The sequence below is a fragment of the Festucalex cinctus genome, chromosome 9 (assembly GCF_051991245.1).
Source record: "Festucalex cinctus isolate MCC-2025b chromosome 9, RoL_Fcin_1.0, whole genome shotgun sequence".
Lineage (NCBI taxonomy): Eukaryota > Metazoa > Chordata > Actinopteri > Syngnathiformes > Syngnathidae > Festucalex > Festucalex cinctus.
The window spans coordinates 21,450,103-21,467,528 of NC_135419.1; the positions used below are offsets into that span (position 1 = coordinate 21,450,103).

The following is a 17,426-nucleotide window of genomic DNA, read 5'->3' on the forward strand; positions in this document are numbered from 1 at the left end:
GGCACCATAAAACACTGAAATGATGCGAAGTCTCATGCTGATTCAAAGACCAAAGAATAGAGATGTCCGGCAAAAATGATATGAAATTTTGTCCATATCGTACAGCCCTAAATCCAAAAGGCAAATGAAAGCAACTGCTAGCCAATCCCAGATAGAAGGGGCTGGGTCAGAGAGTCATTCATTCGGACATAGCTGTTTACAGAAGTGACGAGTGGTTTTGTTGTAAATGAACTTTTGAGTTAAATAAAATAAATGCAAAGTGAACTCCACAATTTTTTTCCGATTGTCTTTTAGATTTCAGAATGAACTGCCGCTTTTAAGTGACAGAAAATATTTCTGAGCACTTTTGCAGTTGTCACAATGCCACTGTTCAACCTGAACATCAGATTTAGTTTTATGAAGTGCCCCCCTGCAATTTCTTTCTGATGACAGCTCTGGCTCTTTAGTTAAGAAAATGAAATGAAAACGCTAGAATGCTGTCCTGGATCAAAGCTTCAAATAAATAAATAAAGATCACGGTCAGACTCTCAGGTGGATGCGCAGGCTGATACAGCACAGACGTACTGAATAAATTAAACTGGGCTGCTCATGCTGTAGCGAAAAGTGAAGGCAGCGGCGGCCATCTTGCGTTGCACACTTACAGTAAGTTGACTTTTCCGCAGCATACTTTTTCTTCCTCTGCAGCGAAAATATCAGTGTGACGTACACTTGTACCAATAAGTATAAAATAAATGTGGGAGATGCTCTAAATGCAGATTTCATCAGTAAGAATGTGGATATACATTTTCTCTTATAAGGTACTGAGTGCTACTCATATTGGTCTGCACCATCTTAACCAGATATCTGAACCATCAACATTGAAATGAAAGCAAAGCACAAGCAAAAACAATTCTTGTGAAATGTAAACCGAACTTCTGCAAGTCCCGATTCATGATACTCAGATAATATTCTGAATGGTTGATGTAAATAATTAAATTTGTTCTTTGCTAGGCTGTCTTTATCCCATACAGTGATTTATTGTAATAAATTACTACATTATTAATTTTGAACTGCAACTGCGGTTTTAAAATTCCAGAGGCGTGAAGATATCGTGTGCCCTGTGTGAGTTTACAATAAAATATTTTGTGGTTGGTCTAAGAAGTTGCGCGGGGTCGTGTTTGGTCTAATAAGTTGTGCACCCTTTGGGCTTTGGAACGGCACTGAATTAATAAATATTTAGTTAATAAATCATTTCGCCCTCAGCTTCGTCACAGTCGCTGTCCAGCGTGTCGTCCCTGGGAGGACCCGCCCCCTCCGGCCAGCGCATGTTCCCTCCGCCGCCGCAAGGCATGATGGGACTCAACATGGCCTCCGCCGGCGCCATGCCGGCAAGCGGCGGTGTGACTGCGAACCAGGCGGACATGGGGCTGGCGTCCTGCGGGGGCGGGGCCGGCGTGGACGTGCAGCAGGCGCTCTACAACAACAACATGAGCCATCACGGCGGTGGGGGCGGGGCCCAACAGCGCCAACAATCCCTGTACAGGCAAAACCTCCTGACCCAGCAGCATGTCAACAAACAACCCAACGCCGCCGCCATGTTGAAGCAGCAGCAGCAAATGGCCGCCAGCATGCAGAACGCCGCCGTGTGGCAGCAGCCGCCGCCCGCCAATGCCTTCGCTAACGCCCCCAACACCTTCCACATGCAGCAGACTCGCGTCCCCAAGATGGCCGCCGGCGCCACTTTCAACACCGGGCGGCCCGTGGCGGGCATGATGCCCAGCGCGCAGCAGCAGCAGCGGGCGCCGCCCAACCCACCGGGCCTGGTGGCCCCGCCTCCTCCGACTCCGCATCAAGCCAATCAGAACGTCCTCCCCGACCTGGCGGCGTTCGCCACCGGTGGCCGGCAGAGCCTGGCGTGTAACCAAGGTTACCAGGTGAGCCGGACAGCCAATCAGCAGCAGCTCTCCTTCGGCTACAACCCCGCCGCCGGCAGTTTCGCCGCCGAGAGCGACCTGGTGGAGTCGCTGCTCAAGGGGCAGAGCGCCCACGAGTGGATGGCCGACCTCGACGAGCTGCTCGCCTCGCACCAGTAGACCACGCCCACGCGCGTCACCTGGCGTCTCGTGACGCCGGATGTTGCGCTCCACCCGTATTGTTGACGATTGACGGCAAACTTTTGAAAAAATTGACCATCACTGACAATATTTTGTTTAGTTTATGTTCCGAAATCTATTTTTGCTATGTAAGGTTTCCATCTGGACATAGATGTTATTTTTATATATGGCAGACCATTTTTTTGTAAGTATTTTCTACTTTTGATATGTTTGTGTTCAACAACAAGATGTGTAAATATATTTCCACTCCATACACAATCTAGTGTAAATTGTATTTTAATATTGTATTTTTACAAATTGTCTGTTTTCGTCCAATTTCAGTCATGTTTGTTAGTTTCTATCACAGTTATGCTGCATTCGAGGATGGTCGGATATTGGTTTTTCCCAGTTCCGACCTGAAAGCGTTAGAGGTGAAAGTAAACGACCAAAATGGCGGATAGTGGTAAATTGTTATTGATTTTGGTCATCGAAACTCATTTTTGACCTCCAGCAAACTTACCTTCTCATAATTTTGCTTCATTTATTGTTTTTCATAAACATTCCATACAATTTAGTATCATTTCATGTGGGCTGATAACAGCATTCTGTCAAGAATGTCGAGTTACATGAAGTTATGTCGACTGAATGAAGAAAGCTATCTGGTTTTATTCTCGAGTAAATTGTGTTTTGCTATTCAGAGTGACGTCACATTGTAGTCCGCCGGTTAAGTCGCGGTCTTTTTGTTGTTTTTTTGTTTTTTGTTTTTCCGACTTCGCAAGTGGAATTTCCGAGTTCAAGGGGGCGTTCCCGTACACACTTCCTGGTTTCAACTTCCGGCCATCCTCGAATGCAGCATTAGTCAACCTTATCGTGTTTTTTATTTAGTCCATTTTTAGTCTACTATAAATCTAGCATTTAATCTTTATTTTATTCTCAGAAAACATTTCTATGTCGTTTTAGTCAACAAAAACTGTTTCGTCTAGTTTTAATCACAACAATCTACCACTGTATATTTTTAAAACTATTTCACATGAAATTTCCTCATCTTTTTGATGGGAAAACAACTTGACACAATTGGCTTCATGCTATGAGCTAGCAAGTTAACTAGCATTAGTTAGCAGTGGGATTAATATTCTTGTTGGAACGTTATAGCCATGGATTAATGTTAAATTAACAGACAAGATTTAAAAAAAAAAAAAAATCCGATTTTTTTTTTTTTTTTTTTTTTTAAACTAAAATGTCCGTGGATTTTAGTCCATTTTATTTTTGTCTCGACGAGAATGCATACTGCTTTAGTCCCACTTATTGTTTAATAATGTAGGGTCTAGTCTACTTTTAGTCCAGCGAAAAATATGTGTTGACAAAAATATTTTTGCTCAGTTTTCGTTGACGAAATTAACACTAATACACATGCATGTGATAAATATGTGCGTGAAAATGAATGGCGGGGTTATTTGCATAATCATTGTCAATTGGTGCGAGTGGCCCCGCCCACCAGAGGATGTCTATGTGTGGGGAGCGCTCGGCTGGTCCTCGGCACACTGGAGCATACATGGACCAGCATCAGCAACTTGCCGGCTTGGCCGCCGTCACCGTCGCCGCCGTCCTGGAGCAAGGTAAGGCGGCGGGCATTTTAAGACGGACGTCACGTGTTTCTGTGTTATTACAGTTGTGCCATGTTGTTTAATTTGTGTTAGAATTGTCTATTCGTTACGAGTGTGAAATTAGTGTGTTTTTGGTATTTCTGTTTGTGTAAAACTGAGTGCAAGATGCCTTGTGGTGTTGTTCGTTCGCGTGTGCGTGTGTAATTTGTGTTGGCGTGCGCGCGCAGCCTACTTCTCCCTGCAGGTGATCAGCGCCCGGAGGAAGTACGGCGTGTCCCCCCCGTGTACGAGTGGACCCCCCCACTTTGAGAGGGTCTTCAGAGCTCAGTAAGTGCATGGTGACGTCATTTTACCCGTTGCTTGCTTGCTTCTAATGACGACGGAACCTGGCAGAGCGAATTGTTCGGAGTATTTCCCGCTCTTCATCGCCATCTTGTGGACGTCCGGCGTCTTCTTCAGCCAAGGTGTGACGTCACTCACCCACGATACTCTACCGCCGTCCAGGAGGGGGCGTGCTTGAAGCAGCTGTGCCGTGCGTGTCGCGCAGGTGCGTCTTGCGTGTGCGGCGCGTCGTACGTGGTGGCCCGTCTGCGCTACTTTCAAGGGTACGTCGAGTCCCCCCAGCAACGGTCAGTAACACGTGACGTCATCATCCAACACTATTCGTCGTATTTATACACTATTTTTAAATGTAGTTTTAATTAGTTTTCAGGGTGGTTCTGTTTGTTTTTATTAGTTCAAGTTATTTAATAAATGCTTAGTTTGTGTTACTTTCAGTATTTAAAAAAGAAAAAAAAAGTGTATTATGTGCAATGTTTAAAGAAGCGCCATGGGAGAAATCATCCTCAAAGGCTCATCATGCATTAAATTAATTACCAAAGACTAAAACGAAGGACATTTTTACTGTAATTATGGTTAGTTTTAGTTAGTCTGAGGAGCAGAGAGAAGCTGAGATGTTTTCATGTACAGGACGACATTTTGTATTGCACTGCCCCCTTGTGGCCAAGGCGCACACCAGAATGAGCGGTTCACTCAGCAGCACGCTTTGTAATTCTATTGAATTCTGTCATTATTGTATGCTTTTATCGTATCAAGTGTTTTTTCTTTTCATTACAAGCCACGTGACTTTTTTAAAATTATTTTATTTTATTTTTATTTATTTATTTTTTTTAGATGGGGTTATAGGTGTTAAACGGTTTTCATTCATTCCACAGCAGAAGGACGCTTTTGCAATGAGAGTTTTGAATTGTGCTCTGTCAAGGCGCATGACGTGATGACGTGTTGTGCGTGCGTGCGTGCGTGCAGTTTGCGCGCGCTCTACGTGAGCGCGTGCTTCCTCTGGCTGCTCGTCGGCTTCTCCTGCGTGGGCGTCTCGGCGTCCTTGTGGCGACTGGCCGTCCACCACTCGGCCGCCTGACCTGTCGGACCTCCACCACCAATAAAATAATAATAATTAAAAAAAAATGCAATCTGCTCAACTTTTGTGTTTGCAGCGGCTATTTCATTTTTTCAACCAAACGTTTAGAACGTGGTGCAGCTCTCCAAATCGTGTTCTGAACTGCATTACAAATCTGGAGTTGAGTGATGCGAGGAAAACAGATTTGTGACAACTCTGGCTCTTAAAAAACTTATGATACTAATCATGTCAATGAATTCTCGTAATTTGGAAAGAGATATATACGGTAGTGTATTTCTATAATTCTCTTACAATTGTTTACATTTTGAAAAGATTGTTCCGGGTACCTTGTTGACTTCTGCCCGAGGAGATTCCGTCAACACTTGGAAGAAAAGACGCAAAAGTAATACCCCGTTGCATTATGGGGCGAAAAATTACGAACATAAATCGTGCACTGCAAGACATAATACATCGTAAACGTTACGAATAAACATTGTTTTTTATCCCTACTTAATTCCCAAACGAATTGGTAATGTGGCCCAAATGCCTAAAAAATGTGGTTTTGTTTTCACTCGCGCATGCGCAAATAATACCCCGTGGCATTATGAGAAGGTATGCTAACTTTGTAGCATTTAGTCTACAAATACGTTCGAACGTTCTCCCCAGCCAAAAAATTGTTTACTCCACATTGGCAGCTCTACGCTTCCGTATCCAACAGACAAAAATTTATCCGTGGCCAAAATTCTGCTAGCATTTATTACATAGATATACCAAGGTAACAAAAACTGCTAAATAGATTTATTTTTTGTTGAAATATTTGAAATTGTAAAAATGTGCATTTCAGCCCGCATTGGTGTCTAATGGCTTAATTTCGTATTCATAAAAAAACTTCCAGACAGTTGAACAAATGTTGTTCGGTTTGTGTTTTGCGGTTATTACGGTAACTTTGAAGCGCAAGACAATGGGTTCGTCGCTACTGCGCATGTCCCGGCCTCCACCGCTGATGCTTTCATGACTGCAGTAAATCTTATGTTTTTCCCTTCTTCCAATCACGCTGTGATCGGATTTCAAGTTCAACGACGAGATTAAAGTCGGTGGAGTCAGTCTACAGATTTGGACATTTCCAAGAGTTCAAAGTTCAACTCAAACACATCCACGTTGGCCTTCTCGAAATTCTATGTAACCTGGACTAAATCAGCAACGAAGTGCAGTCATGTCACAAACGTAACACAAGCAAGTACATTTTATCTTCGTAAGTTCGTAGTTTGGAACGTTTGGGATGTTGTACAAACAGTCCAACTTGTACTGTACGTTTTCTTTTCTCGGTGTTTCCGAAGCTCTGCGAACCGCGGTGTCCATGAATGCATCATCACGTCAAGCCGGGGCGGCGGTGCGTTCAAGAACTTTGCTCGGGCTCGTCCAAACTTTTTTTTTCGCGATCGCAAGCGCGGCGAAGGCGGTGCCGGCGGAAGGACAACAGAAGAGAGAAGCTCCCTCCAAAAAAAAAAAAAAAAAAAGACGCCGTCGAGGACGAACGCGAGGCCCCTTCGGCAGCCATGGGCTGCGGCTACAGTAAGGTGAGCACCCCGATGACCGAGCAGCACCGAGTCCGAGTCCGAGAGCACCCCTCCGGGCAACGTGGTCCGCAAGCAGCCTCCGAGAATTTCCACCAAATAAAAGGCAAAAAGTCGAACGTTTTCGCGGCCAAGCGTGCGCGAACCGACGACAAGGTGAAGAACAAAAACGCAAAATGCAACTTTTATGAGCGCACATCTGTTTTCAATCTGCCTCGTGTTCAAAACAAGTCGTCGACTTTCTACACACTAAACTCGTGAACGGACACAATGACGTCATCAGTTCGTACTCCTTTTAATTTACTTTTTTTTTCTTTTCTTTTTTTTATTAACACTTTTACATTTTTTTGGGACGATGTGTGGATGTTGATGAACTACGAGAAAAATGTTGAGCTCAATAATCGAGCTATTTTTATTTTATTGAATCAAGCGTGTCCAAACAAGCGTTTTGAATGAGCTTTTAAAAAGTGACGTCATCGCCACGCGCCCAATCAGTTGCATTCCAAGTGAAAGGGCAACATAGTGTTACAACTTTTTGAATGACATCAGTTGTGTGCATGCGTTAAAAATCGAAATGTGTCTATAAGTCATATCTTTGTTGTTGTAAGGGAGCCAAAAATATGCAATTTTATTCAGTATGGGTTTTTTGTTGTTGTTTGTTTTGTTTTGTTTTTTGGGTGTCTGCCAAATATCAGCACCGACTCAACAAATCCATAATGGTCCTATTCATATGGACGACCAAAAGTGCCAACATTAAAAATAAATGACTACATAAATAAATAAATAAAAAACTAAATAAATAAATGACTAAATAGATAAATGACTAAATGTGAAAATAAAAATAATACATTTGTATTTAATTTTTGAATTATATATATTTTATATCAGTTTTTATTTTGGCAGTTTTTGGTCCTCCATAATTCAAGACACCTGGGCAGTCTTTGAATGACTAAATGACTAAATAAATAAATGACGAAATAAATGACTAAAAGGGAAAATAAAAAGAAAACATTTGTATTTAATTTTTTAATTTTTTATATCTGTTTTAATTTGGCCAGTTTTTGATCCTCCATAATTCAAGAGACCTAGGTAGTCTTTGAATGAATAAATAAATACATGACTAAATAAATAAATAAAAGTGAAAATACAAATAATACATTTGTATTTAATTTTTGATTTTTTTTTTTAATGTTTTTATTTTGGCAGTTTTAGATCCTTCATAATTAAAGACGGGCAGTCTTTGAATGACTAAATAAATAAATGACTAAAAGTGAAAATAAAAATAATACATTTGTGTTTAATTCTTGAAATATATTTTTTATATATCCATTTTTATTTTGGCAGTTTTTGGTCTTTCATAACTGAAGGACACGTGGGCAGTCTTTGTGACTCAGAATGACTCAGAAACAAAATCTTCTTAAAGATATAGTCGGACGGATTTGTTTTTGTCCTGTCCTGGACGTTTCTGGGCGGAGACTCGACGTTTTAAATCCATCAGTGGAATATGCAAATATCGCTGTGCGAATCCCGGCTCCTGATTGGTGGACCGGTTTTCACGCTCGTTCCCGGATGGCTGCTGTCCCTTGGCTTCCTCCAGTGTCAGTTTTGAATGTTTTGTTTACAAACTGCAACAGAAATCCGTCCAACCAAACATGTGACGTCACGCTATTGCGCTAACATCGACCACATCGCAAAACCGCCTCAGATGACTTCCTGTCGCACGCGTCAACTGTGACGTGTCCGTTTCCTGTTTCCCCTCTTTGTGGTGCGGCAACCTCTTTACGTAAGCGCCAAAGCCGTGTACGGCAAATCTTTTTGGAGTCGCTCAGAATAGAAAGCGGCGTGTGGTCAGCACGAACATGTTTCTCTCTTTAATTGGTTTACTTGCTTGCTTAATTGGCTTAGCAACGCACACGTGCCTTAATAATGTGACCGCATCCAAATGCTAGCATAACAACTAGCTAGCAATTAGCATGGTGCTGGCTGTGATACTTTTGAATTCAATCTGGTATATTTCTCTTAAATGGTTCCAAAAAAACATAATGAGCATTCTGTGTGCGTTTTCCACCAATCCACGTGAGTGAGGTCGCCAACGTTGGCTGTAGGCTGAATTGGACGGGAAACGAGCAGAAACCGGCATCATTTGATGGCATCATCAATAAGATAATCTATTTTAAAACCATTCATGAGCGACAGTGCTCATCCTGTGGCGGCATCGTCTCTCTGGCGACATCTGCTGGCGGCAATGGCGGCTCTTGGGTAGTGGTGGGCGGATTGGCCCAAATATCAATTTTATTGATATCAAGTCAGTGTCGAGATGATCAATACCAAGTCAATATTGATATTTTCAATACCAAGTCAATATTGATATTTTCAATACCAAGTCAAAATCGATATGATCGATACCAAGTCATTATCGATATGAGTGTTAACAAGTCAGTATTGATATTATTGACACCAAGTCAGTATGATCGATACCAAGTAGATATCGATACAATCAATATCAAGTCAATATCGATCTGATCGATACCAAGTGGATATCGACATAATCGATACCTAGTCAATATCAATGTTATCAATACCAAGTCAATATCGATATGAGCGATAACAAGTCTGTATTGATATTATCGACACCAAGTCAATATCGATATGATCGATATCAAGTGAATATCGATATGAGCGATAACAAGTCAGTATTGATAGTATCGATACCAAGTCAATATCAATATGATCGATACCAAATGGATATCAATTTGAGCAATACCAAGCCAATATCGAAATGAGTGATAACAATTCAATATCCATATGATCTATACCAAGCCAATATCGATATGAGCGATACCAAGTCATTATTGGTATGATCGATACCAAGTGTATATCGATATGATTGATATCAAGCCAATATCGATATGAGGGATACAATGTCAATATCGACATGATCCCCACCAAAAAAAAGATATCAATACCAAGTTAGATGTATTATTGATACCAAGTCAGTATCGTTACCAAGTCAGATATTAACACTATTATCGATACCAGGTCAATATTAATATTGGCTTGAAGCTGCCACTAAAATATTGATCTAGTACTTTAGTTTTCTGTTTTCTATTTATTAATAAACTTAGTCCTATGTTTAAATAGGAAACAACCCAAAAATAGTGATATCGGCATCTGTAAGTACGAACAAGTAACATGCCAATACTGTTATTTCCGACACTAATATAGGACTTTGGATGCAGCATCTTGTATCTTTATTCACTGATGGGTGATGAGTTCACTGCATGCCGAGCCGAGATTTCCTATTGGCCCTTGAGTGCTCTGAACCAATGGCAGGGCAGCTTTATACGGTATTGGCCGATACTGCAAAACTGGGTATCAGAATCAGTATCAAGTACCAAAAAATTGTATTGGAACAGCACTAATTGTGACTAAGCTATTCGATGATACTGTTATCTTAATTTTTAAAAAACTAATTATAAACTGTAATTTTCATAAAGTATCGATCGGTATTGGCAATACGGGCCGGATCGAAACAGAATTATCAGCATCACGTGTCAACTGAGGCTGCATGTTTTGCTGGAGACGTTGCTGACGCGTCGCTCGCTTGCTTTCTTGTTGCAGAAGAAAAGCAAGAAAGGCGACGACAGCCGACAAGATGGAGGTCAGTGTGTACTTTTGTGCACGCGAGTTGTGTGCGTGCGTTTGTTGGAGGAAGTGATGTCATCATTGCGCATGCCTCCCCCGCCAGCGAAGCGCGCGCGTCGCTCGCAACGCGGCGCGTCCACGGCGACGTCGTCGGAGAAGTGTTCGGAACGCCAGCCGAAGATCCTGAAGGAAGTTCTCTTGGCCGACGGCGCCGCGCAGAGGGCGGAGCTTCTCAAGGAGTACGCCGACCAGGAAGTGTGCGCGCTGGTGCTCGCTATCCTCGACAAGGTGAGATCGCCGCGCCGGGCGGGCTTCACCTGCGCGTAACGGTAAACTTTTTTTGTTCACAAAGTGGAAAAAAAAGTGAAACGACATTTGATATATATATATATATATATATATATATATATATATATATATATATAAAGCCACCCTGAAAACAGTACACTGAAAATTGCAAAAGTGAAACGTCACGTGCTAACGTGCGTCCTCTTTTGTCGTTGGTGAAGGTCAAGACGGAGACGTGCGCTCAGCTCAACGACGTTCATCAGCGGCAACGACGACAAACAGCGCAACAACACCAACAACATGTGCACGGTACTTTACATTTCTATTTGTGTGCACGTGTGTGTTTTTGTGCACGTGCAATGCTCCGGACAGATTTTTTTATTTTTTTTTGCAGTGGTTGCACGCTGCATTGGCCCACCAATTTGTATATATGACCGGATAGCCCATGCACAACAGTGGAAGCCTTTGAAGTTGCAGGGCGGCCATCTTGTTACTCCCATCTCGCGAGCAGATGACTGTATCAACTATACAGTATACGTACAGATGAGACATATACAGCTTGTAGGCACTTAGTTAAAAAAAAAAATATTTACAGATTTCCACCTGTAGTAAACATCATGAAGCATATAATTTCTATACTTAACTTATACTTACTTAACTCATTGAGCCATTTTAGCAGTAAAAAGTGAATATTTTGTCAATAATTGTGTTCATTATTTTTCATGTACAATTAATACCTTTAAAAAGTTTAATTTTTTTCTACTTGCTGTGGACTGATGATGACATCACCTGTGATAACGACCAGTCATGGCTCAGTTTGCTGACCAAGCCCAGAAAACAGGTGAGCCAGGATTGGTTGTGACCGACTTCCTCAGCACCGGTGATGATGTCATCATCTGTTGACAGCAAGTAGAAACATTACTTTTTTAAAAAGGTATTAATTGTACATGAAAAATAATGAAGTTACCACATTCATTCTGGACAAAATATTAACATTTCACTGCTGAAAAGTGTTCAATGAGTGTGAACTCCTCTTGTTTATATTTAACGAATTTAAAACATGATAAATGATGCTGTTTTTTCATTACTGTAAATGTGTCAGATCGGATGGCGACAAATGTTTCTTGGGAGGAGCAATATGGCCGCCTCGCGACCAATTTCTTTTTCTGCACAAAAAGTTTGTAGCACCCCCTATTTTCCACTGCATTGTATTGTATTCTTTTTTTTCTTTCTTTCTTTCTTTTGAGTCAATATTGTCTGGTAAATGATGAACACATAAAGTTCTTGATTTCACAAAACAGGCAACAGAACTTAATGGGGAAAAAATAATTGAGCTTAAAGTGTTTTTTATGTCTGAGTGTTGGTTGTGATTTGTGAATTTGAACTTATTTACAATTGCATATTAATTTCCCAAACATGATCAGGACAAACCAAAACGTTGCTGCTGGCACAATATTTTCATAATCTACTCGATATGATATTGTCTTGTCACGTTGCACCCTTGACGTTGTCTGGCTGCTTTGGAGCTATGATGATTTATTATTTTTTTGGCCATTTTTTGACATCCATATTGCGTGTGTGCGTGTATGTGATTGTCCCGTCGCCTTTGCCAGATCTGGACCGAGCGCACGAGGAGACCAAAGCTCAACTGATGGCGAAATTTGACGCCAGTGAGAAGCAATTGCAGGTAACCATGGCAACCGTGCGCCGTGTGCGCCCCCACCGCACTGGACGTCATCGGCCTGCTTGCGCGTGCAGGTGGAAGTGAGCGAGTTGAAGGCGGAGCTTGAACGTTACAACCATCTGAAGAGGCGTGTCCAAGAGTCCACCTTCAAGAAAGATCTGCTCAGGAACATTCAGGTAAAAGTGTGTCTCCGTGGCAACGGGCGACTGCTTCCACCTCACCTGACCGCCGATGATGATGATGATGAAACGTGTCAGGCGCACGGCAGCCCAGGTGCATTCTGGGAGTCGGAGCAGGAGTCGTTGCTGTTCGTCATCGAAATGAAGAGCGAACGGCTCAGGGAGCAAAACGGGAAGTTGCAACGCATGGAGCAGCTGGTGAGGACGCACGCACAATGGGAGCGACACGATGCTAATTTGTGTCACAATCGTCAAGTTGCTCACGAAATTGTGCGCTTTCCCACTAAAAAAAAAATTAACACGAGTACAGTGTTTACTCGTTTATCGCGGGTTCATCTTTCGGGGCCTTGCAGTTTCGCATGTTTTTTTGTTTTTTTTTACAGCGTGCTTTTTGGTTTATTTACTTTTTTGGTCTTTGCGCGAACATATCTCTCGAACCCGACATCCGACCAGGGACATCCGATTCATCTCGACGAGACCTTTCCAACAATGTCTGTCCAGTCGCTCCACCACATTGCATTACAGAGATAGGAAATATATACTGTGCTGTATAACAAGTACATTAAAATAAAACATACTTTTAATGAAAAAAAGACCAAAAAAAAAAACATAAATGAGTGGGGAAAAAAATGAAAAAGCATTCATAATAAACTACAAATCATGCCAAAACAAAAAAACATATCATGAAAAAAATATACTGTGCTGTATACTGTAATAAATAAATAAAAAAACAAAACATACTTTTTAATGGAAGAAATGAATGTAAATGGGAAAAGAACACATTGTGAATGAAAAAGTATAATAAAGTAAAAAAAATATATACCAAGACGAAAAAACATACACTGTACTGCGCTGTATATTGTAATAAGTAAATTTAAAAAAGAACAAAACAAACAAAAAAACATGCTTTTAATTGGAAAAAAAATGATTGTAAATGAAAAAAAACATAACTGATGAATGAAAAAGTAGTTATAATAAACTAAAAATTATACCAAAAGGAAAAAACATACATAAGAAATAAATAAAAAAATCAGCACAATCGTAAAAAAATATTAATACAAATTGAGGTGTTTAAAGTTATACATTTGCACTTTTTTAAAATTCTAAAATAATAATAATAATAGTAGTTTCATCCAAAAGGAACTTGCAAAATGAGTGTTTCAAAAAATTGTATTTGTCTTCATATTTTTTGATTTTCATGTTGAAACATTTTCTTGTTTTTGTACCAGAAAAAAAAATGATGGTCCTGTGGCACAGTGCACATGCTGCAATCCAACTTCACATAAAAAAATAAATAAATATTACTATAAACATATATTATAAATTCTGTTTGTTCAAAAGGGAACTTACATCATTATAGTGTTTGTATTTTGTTTTTAATTGGTCTGAATATTTTTTAATGTTAAACATATTCCTGTTTTGTGCCAAAAAAATAAAATAATCGTGTTTTCAATGATTGCTAAAATAATTGTGATTAGTATTTTTTTCCCATAATCGAGCGTTGTTGTGCGCGATGACGGCAAATCGTCTTTCAAAGTTCCGTTTTTGTGCTTGCATCAAATCCGGCAGTTGACATCATTGTTTTTTGACGCGCTTGTTTTGCACTTCAGGCGGAGGAGAAATCGTGCGCCGACGATCACCTGGCGCAAACGTTGCAGCAAAACGAAGACTTGCGAGTTCGTCTGGACAAAAGTCAAAGTGACCTGCAGTAAGTACTATGCGCCACCCCAAAACACAAAAACAAACAAACAAACAAAAAAAAACAGGCTGGCATGTTTTGAAAAGGAGGAAAAATGTTTGCTTGTCTGCATGTGACTGGCGACCAATCGCTCGCCCTTGACTTACCACTTGAATTTGTCTCGTCGTCGAGCTCCCAACTCAATTCCAGTTACAACTGCTCTAACGTGTGATGTTTTCATCACTGAAAATATACAACTTAAAAACACACGTAACTTTAAAAAAAAAAAAAAAAAAAAAAAACTTTTTGTGTAAAATACATCATAAACAGCATTTTTTTCCTAGAAAATATGATTTTTTTTTTTTTTTCCTTCCCCCTGCCAAATATAACACTTTGTCAAAAATACGACTTATCGTGAATAAAAATGTTAGGGAAACATTTTGACCACATTTTCTGGAAATGTAACACTTTTCTCAAAAATGAACAAAAATTTAAACTAAAAAAAAACATTTTTTTTTCTTAAAAAAAAAAAATATATATATATATATATATATATATATATATATATATATATATATATATATATATATATATATATATATAAACTTTGGAGGGAGAACTATTTTTGTGAAAAATACAAGACTTTCAAAAACACTTCATAAACAAGCATTTTTTCTTAGAAAATATGACTTTCAGGAATTTTTTTTTTAACCAAATATAACACTTTGTCAAAAATACAACTTATAGAAAATAAAAATGTTGGGAAAACTTTTTGACCACTTATATATATATATAAAAAAAATCCCTCAAAAATAAGACTGGAGAAAATATTTTTGGACAAAAGAGAGGATTTTTCAGAAGCATTTTTTCCAGTAATGTCCAACACCTGTAAACAATACCTTTTTGTAGAAAATATGTTGACATTTATAGGATTTTATTCTTGAAAAGTACAAATTCTAAAAAAATATATATATGGCTTTTTAGAAAATAAGGAAGGCTTGAAAAATATTGAACAATATTTCTTGAAAACACATTCTCAGATGTTTTTGTTTTTTTTCTTTTCTTAAAAGTAAGATTCTCTTCAGGATATATATATATATATATATATATATATATATATATATATATATATATATATATAATTTTTTGGGTGAAAATTATTTTTATTTTCTACTTTATGGAATAGTTCACATTAGGGGTGTTAAAAAAATCGATTCGGCGATATATCGCGATACTACATCGCGCTATTCTCGAATCGATTCAATTAAAAAAAATCGATTTTTTATTTTATTTTATTTTATTTTTTTTTTATAAAGAGCTCAGAATTGTTCATTCGGTAGTCTTACCGATTCAACGTCTTATCATCATTGCCTTTTTGTGTGTGTGTGTGTGTGTGTGTGTGTGTGTGTGAATCGATTTTTAAACGTCCATTTTTAATGGAAAAATATTCAACAAAACGTCTGACATCGGGTTAGGATTCACACCTTGATCATGGAAGAATGTTATGAACGGAACATTAAGCCTTAATATTTTATTTTAATGCTGTTCAAACATGAAACAGATTACAACCTCTATAAGACTGAAATTTCAGATAAATAAATAATACATTTTCATATAAATCTTACACTCTACAAGCTTACTGATTAGTATTTTCTAAATTTGAATGAAAAAAAATCGCAACAATCGACTTATAAATTCGTATCGGGATTAATCGGTATCGAATCGAATCGTGACCTGTGAATCGTGATACGAATCGAACCGTCAGGTACTAGGCAATTCACACCCCTAATTCACATATATAAGACACTTTTTTTCTGGAACAATTAAAACAGTCCTAAAAATAAAATAAATGTTAGACACAAAAAATGTGCTAGACACTATAACCAATTTTTGTTGATTTTTATTTTATTTTATTTTTTTTCTTGCAAGTTAACACATTTTCAGTGACAAATGTCAACAAAAGCGTTAATTAACCAATGCTTGAAAATCCCCAAATTAAAATCTGACCAAGCTGACTTAGTGGTGGGGTTCCTCTTTTGTTGTTGTTGTTGTTATGATTTAAGTGCTGTTTTGTTGTTGTTGTTGGGGTTCAGGCACGCGTGTCGCGAGCGCGAGGAGGCGCGCACATCGCTGGAGCGTCATCGTTTGATGACCGAGACACTGACGCAGGAGAAAGAGCAGCTGCTCTTCAAACTCAAGCACCGGGACGCTCTCAACATGGCCGCCGCCACCGTCGCGCCGTCCTGATCGCTCCCACCGACATTGGCCACGCCTCCATCAGGAAGTCTGACACTTGCAGAGTTTGATTTCACAAGTGTAAGAGACACTTTTTTTATTTTTTTTTATTTATTTTTTTATTAATATATATTGTCACAGAACTATTCAAAACTTCAACAGTGCCTGATGCTGAGTCACGTGACTCAGCTTGTGGGAATGCTAACATATTAGCACCCCCCCCCCCCCCTTTTTTTTTTTTTAAATAATTAAATACACCATTTAATTACAAGTTTAAAAAAGGGGTTTGAGTTTACTGGCACATGTGACATTAGCATGCTACATTTTGTCACGCTAACATGTCCACATGTTTAAATGCTACATGTTGTCATGCTAGCATGTTCAAATGCTACATGTTGTCATGCTAGCATGTAGCTTCTTCTAGCTTAGAACACGTTTTTCATGTTGGCGTGTCACTATGTGAAAATGCTGCTTGTTGAAATGTCACCTTTTGCATGTGAACATGTAACTTTTTCTTGAAAAAAGGTTAAGAACGACTTTTTAGAGTTAGCATGTTGAAATGTTCATGTTTGACGTGTTCCGTTTTTTCGCTTTTTCGTCATCACGGTGCATTTTTTGAGTTGTTAGCATGTCGTCATCTTCAAATGTTACATGTTGTTGTGTCACGTTAGCATATTGGCATGTAGCTTCAGCTGGATTGAGTCCACCAGTGTTTTTTTTGTTTACCAAAGATGAAGTTTTGTTGTTGTGAAAATGTGAATTGTCATGCACCCGCACTTTTTGTTAACTTTTGTGTGTTAACTTTTTTTTTTTTTTTTTTAACTTTCTGTGGACTGAACTGTTATCTTTGTTTTTATCTTCAAGTGTCATGAGTTACAGTTCAACTTTTTGTCGCCGTGACGCAATAAAACATACGGTACTATTTTTTTTTCTAGAGAATTTTTCCCCCCATGTTTTTAAGTTTAGCAATATCAAATATTGGAAAGTTGTTTATAGTTATTAATTTTTAATTTAAAAAAAAATCGGTATCCTAGGCAAAGCAATACCACCGTACTACTAAATTTAAATTGT

At 39.2% G+C, this 17,426-nt stretch overlaps 3 protein-coding genes across 4 annotated transcripts in view; all 3 read left to right on the forward strand.

Annotated features, from left to right (window-relative positions):
- Positions 1–2,351, forward strand: part of maml1 (mastermind-like transcriptional coactivator 1) — a 17,015-nt gene extending 14,664 nt beyond the window's left edge. For both annotated transcript variants that reach the window (XM_077532330.1, XM_077532331.1), the window contains exon 5: positions 1,243–2,351. In XM_077532330.1, the coding sequence (XP_077388456.1) occupies positions 1,243–2,072 (830 nt within the window). In that variant the 3' untranslated portion in view covers positions 2,073–2,351. The remainder of the gene's footprint in view (positions 1–1,242) is intronic.
- A 1,242-nt stretch (positions 2,352–3,593) lies between these two features.
- ltc4s (leukotriene C4 synthase) lies at positions 3,594–5,298 on the forward strand. The gene is made up of 5 exons (XM_077532224.1): positions 3,594–3,688; positions 3,904–4,003; positions 4,070–4,140; positions 4,224–4,305; positions 4,982–5,298. Exons 1-5 carry the CDS (start codon positions 3,625–3,627, stop codon positions 5,091–5,093), a joined length of 429 nt encoding a protein of 142 aa, XP_077388350.1. The 5' UTR covers positions 3,594–3,624; the 3' UTR covers positions 5,094–5,298.
- Positions 5,299–6,628: 1,330 nt separating this feature from the next.
- Positions 6,629–17,245, forward strand: ccdc69 (coiled-coil domain containing 69). Its single transcript, XM_077532870.1, has 9 exons — positions 6,629–6,802; positions 10,268–10,307; positions 10,395–10,579; positions 10,801–10,888; positions 12,193–12,266; positions 12,338–12,439; positions 12,521–12,640; positions 14,053–14,150; positions 16,214–17,245. Exons 1-9 carry the CDS (start codon positions 6,629–6,631, stop codon positions 16,365–16,367), a joined length of 1,035 nt encoding a protein of 344 aa, XP_077388996.1. The 3' UTR covers positions 16,368–17,245.
- Positions 17,246–17,426: the final 181 nt, after the last annotated feature.

What these genes read in the sequence shown, in the direction of transcription:
- ltc4s (XM_077532224.1), top strand. Translation starts at nt 3,625, where the DNA reads ATGGACCAGCATCAGCAACTTGCCGGCTTGGCCGCCGTCACCGTCGCC. An exon ending in CGGCGTCTTCTTCAGCCAAG is followed by an intron (nt 4,141 to 4,223) that starts GTGTGACGTCAC and finishes CGTGTCGCGCAG; the next exon opens with GTGCGTCTTGCGTGTGCGGC. An exon ending in GTCGAGTCCCCCCAGCAACG is followed by an intron (nt 4,306 to 4,981) that starts GTCAGTAACACG and finishes GCGTGCGTGCAG; the next exon opens with TTTGCGCGCGCTCTACGTGA.
- ccdc69 (XM_077532870.1), top strand. Translation starts at nt 6,629, where the DNA reads ATGGGCTGCGGCTACAGTAAGGTGAGCACCCCGATGACCGAGCAGCAC. An exon ending in ACACCAACAACATGTGCACG is followed by an intron (nt 10,889 to 12,192) that starts GTACTTTACATT and finishes CGCCTTTGCCAG; the next exon opens with ATCTGGACCGAGCGCACGAG. An exon ending in ATCTGCTCAGGAACATTCAG is followed by an intron (nt 12,440 to 12,520) that starts GTAAAAGTGTGT and finishes GAAACGTGTCAG; the next exon opens with GCGCACGGCAGCCCAGGTGC.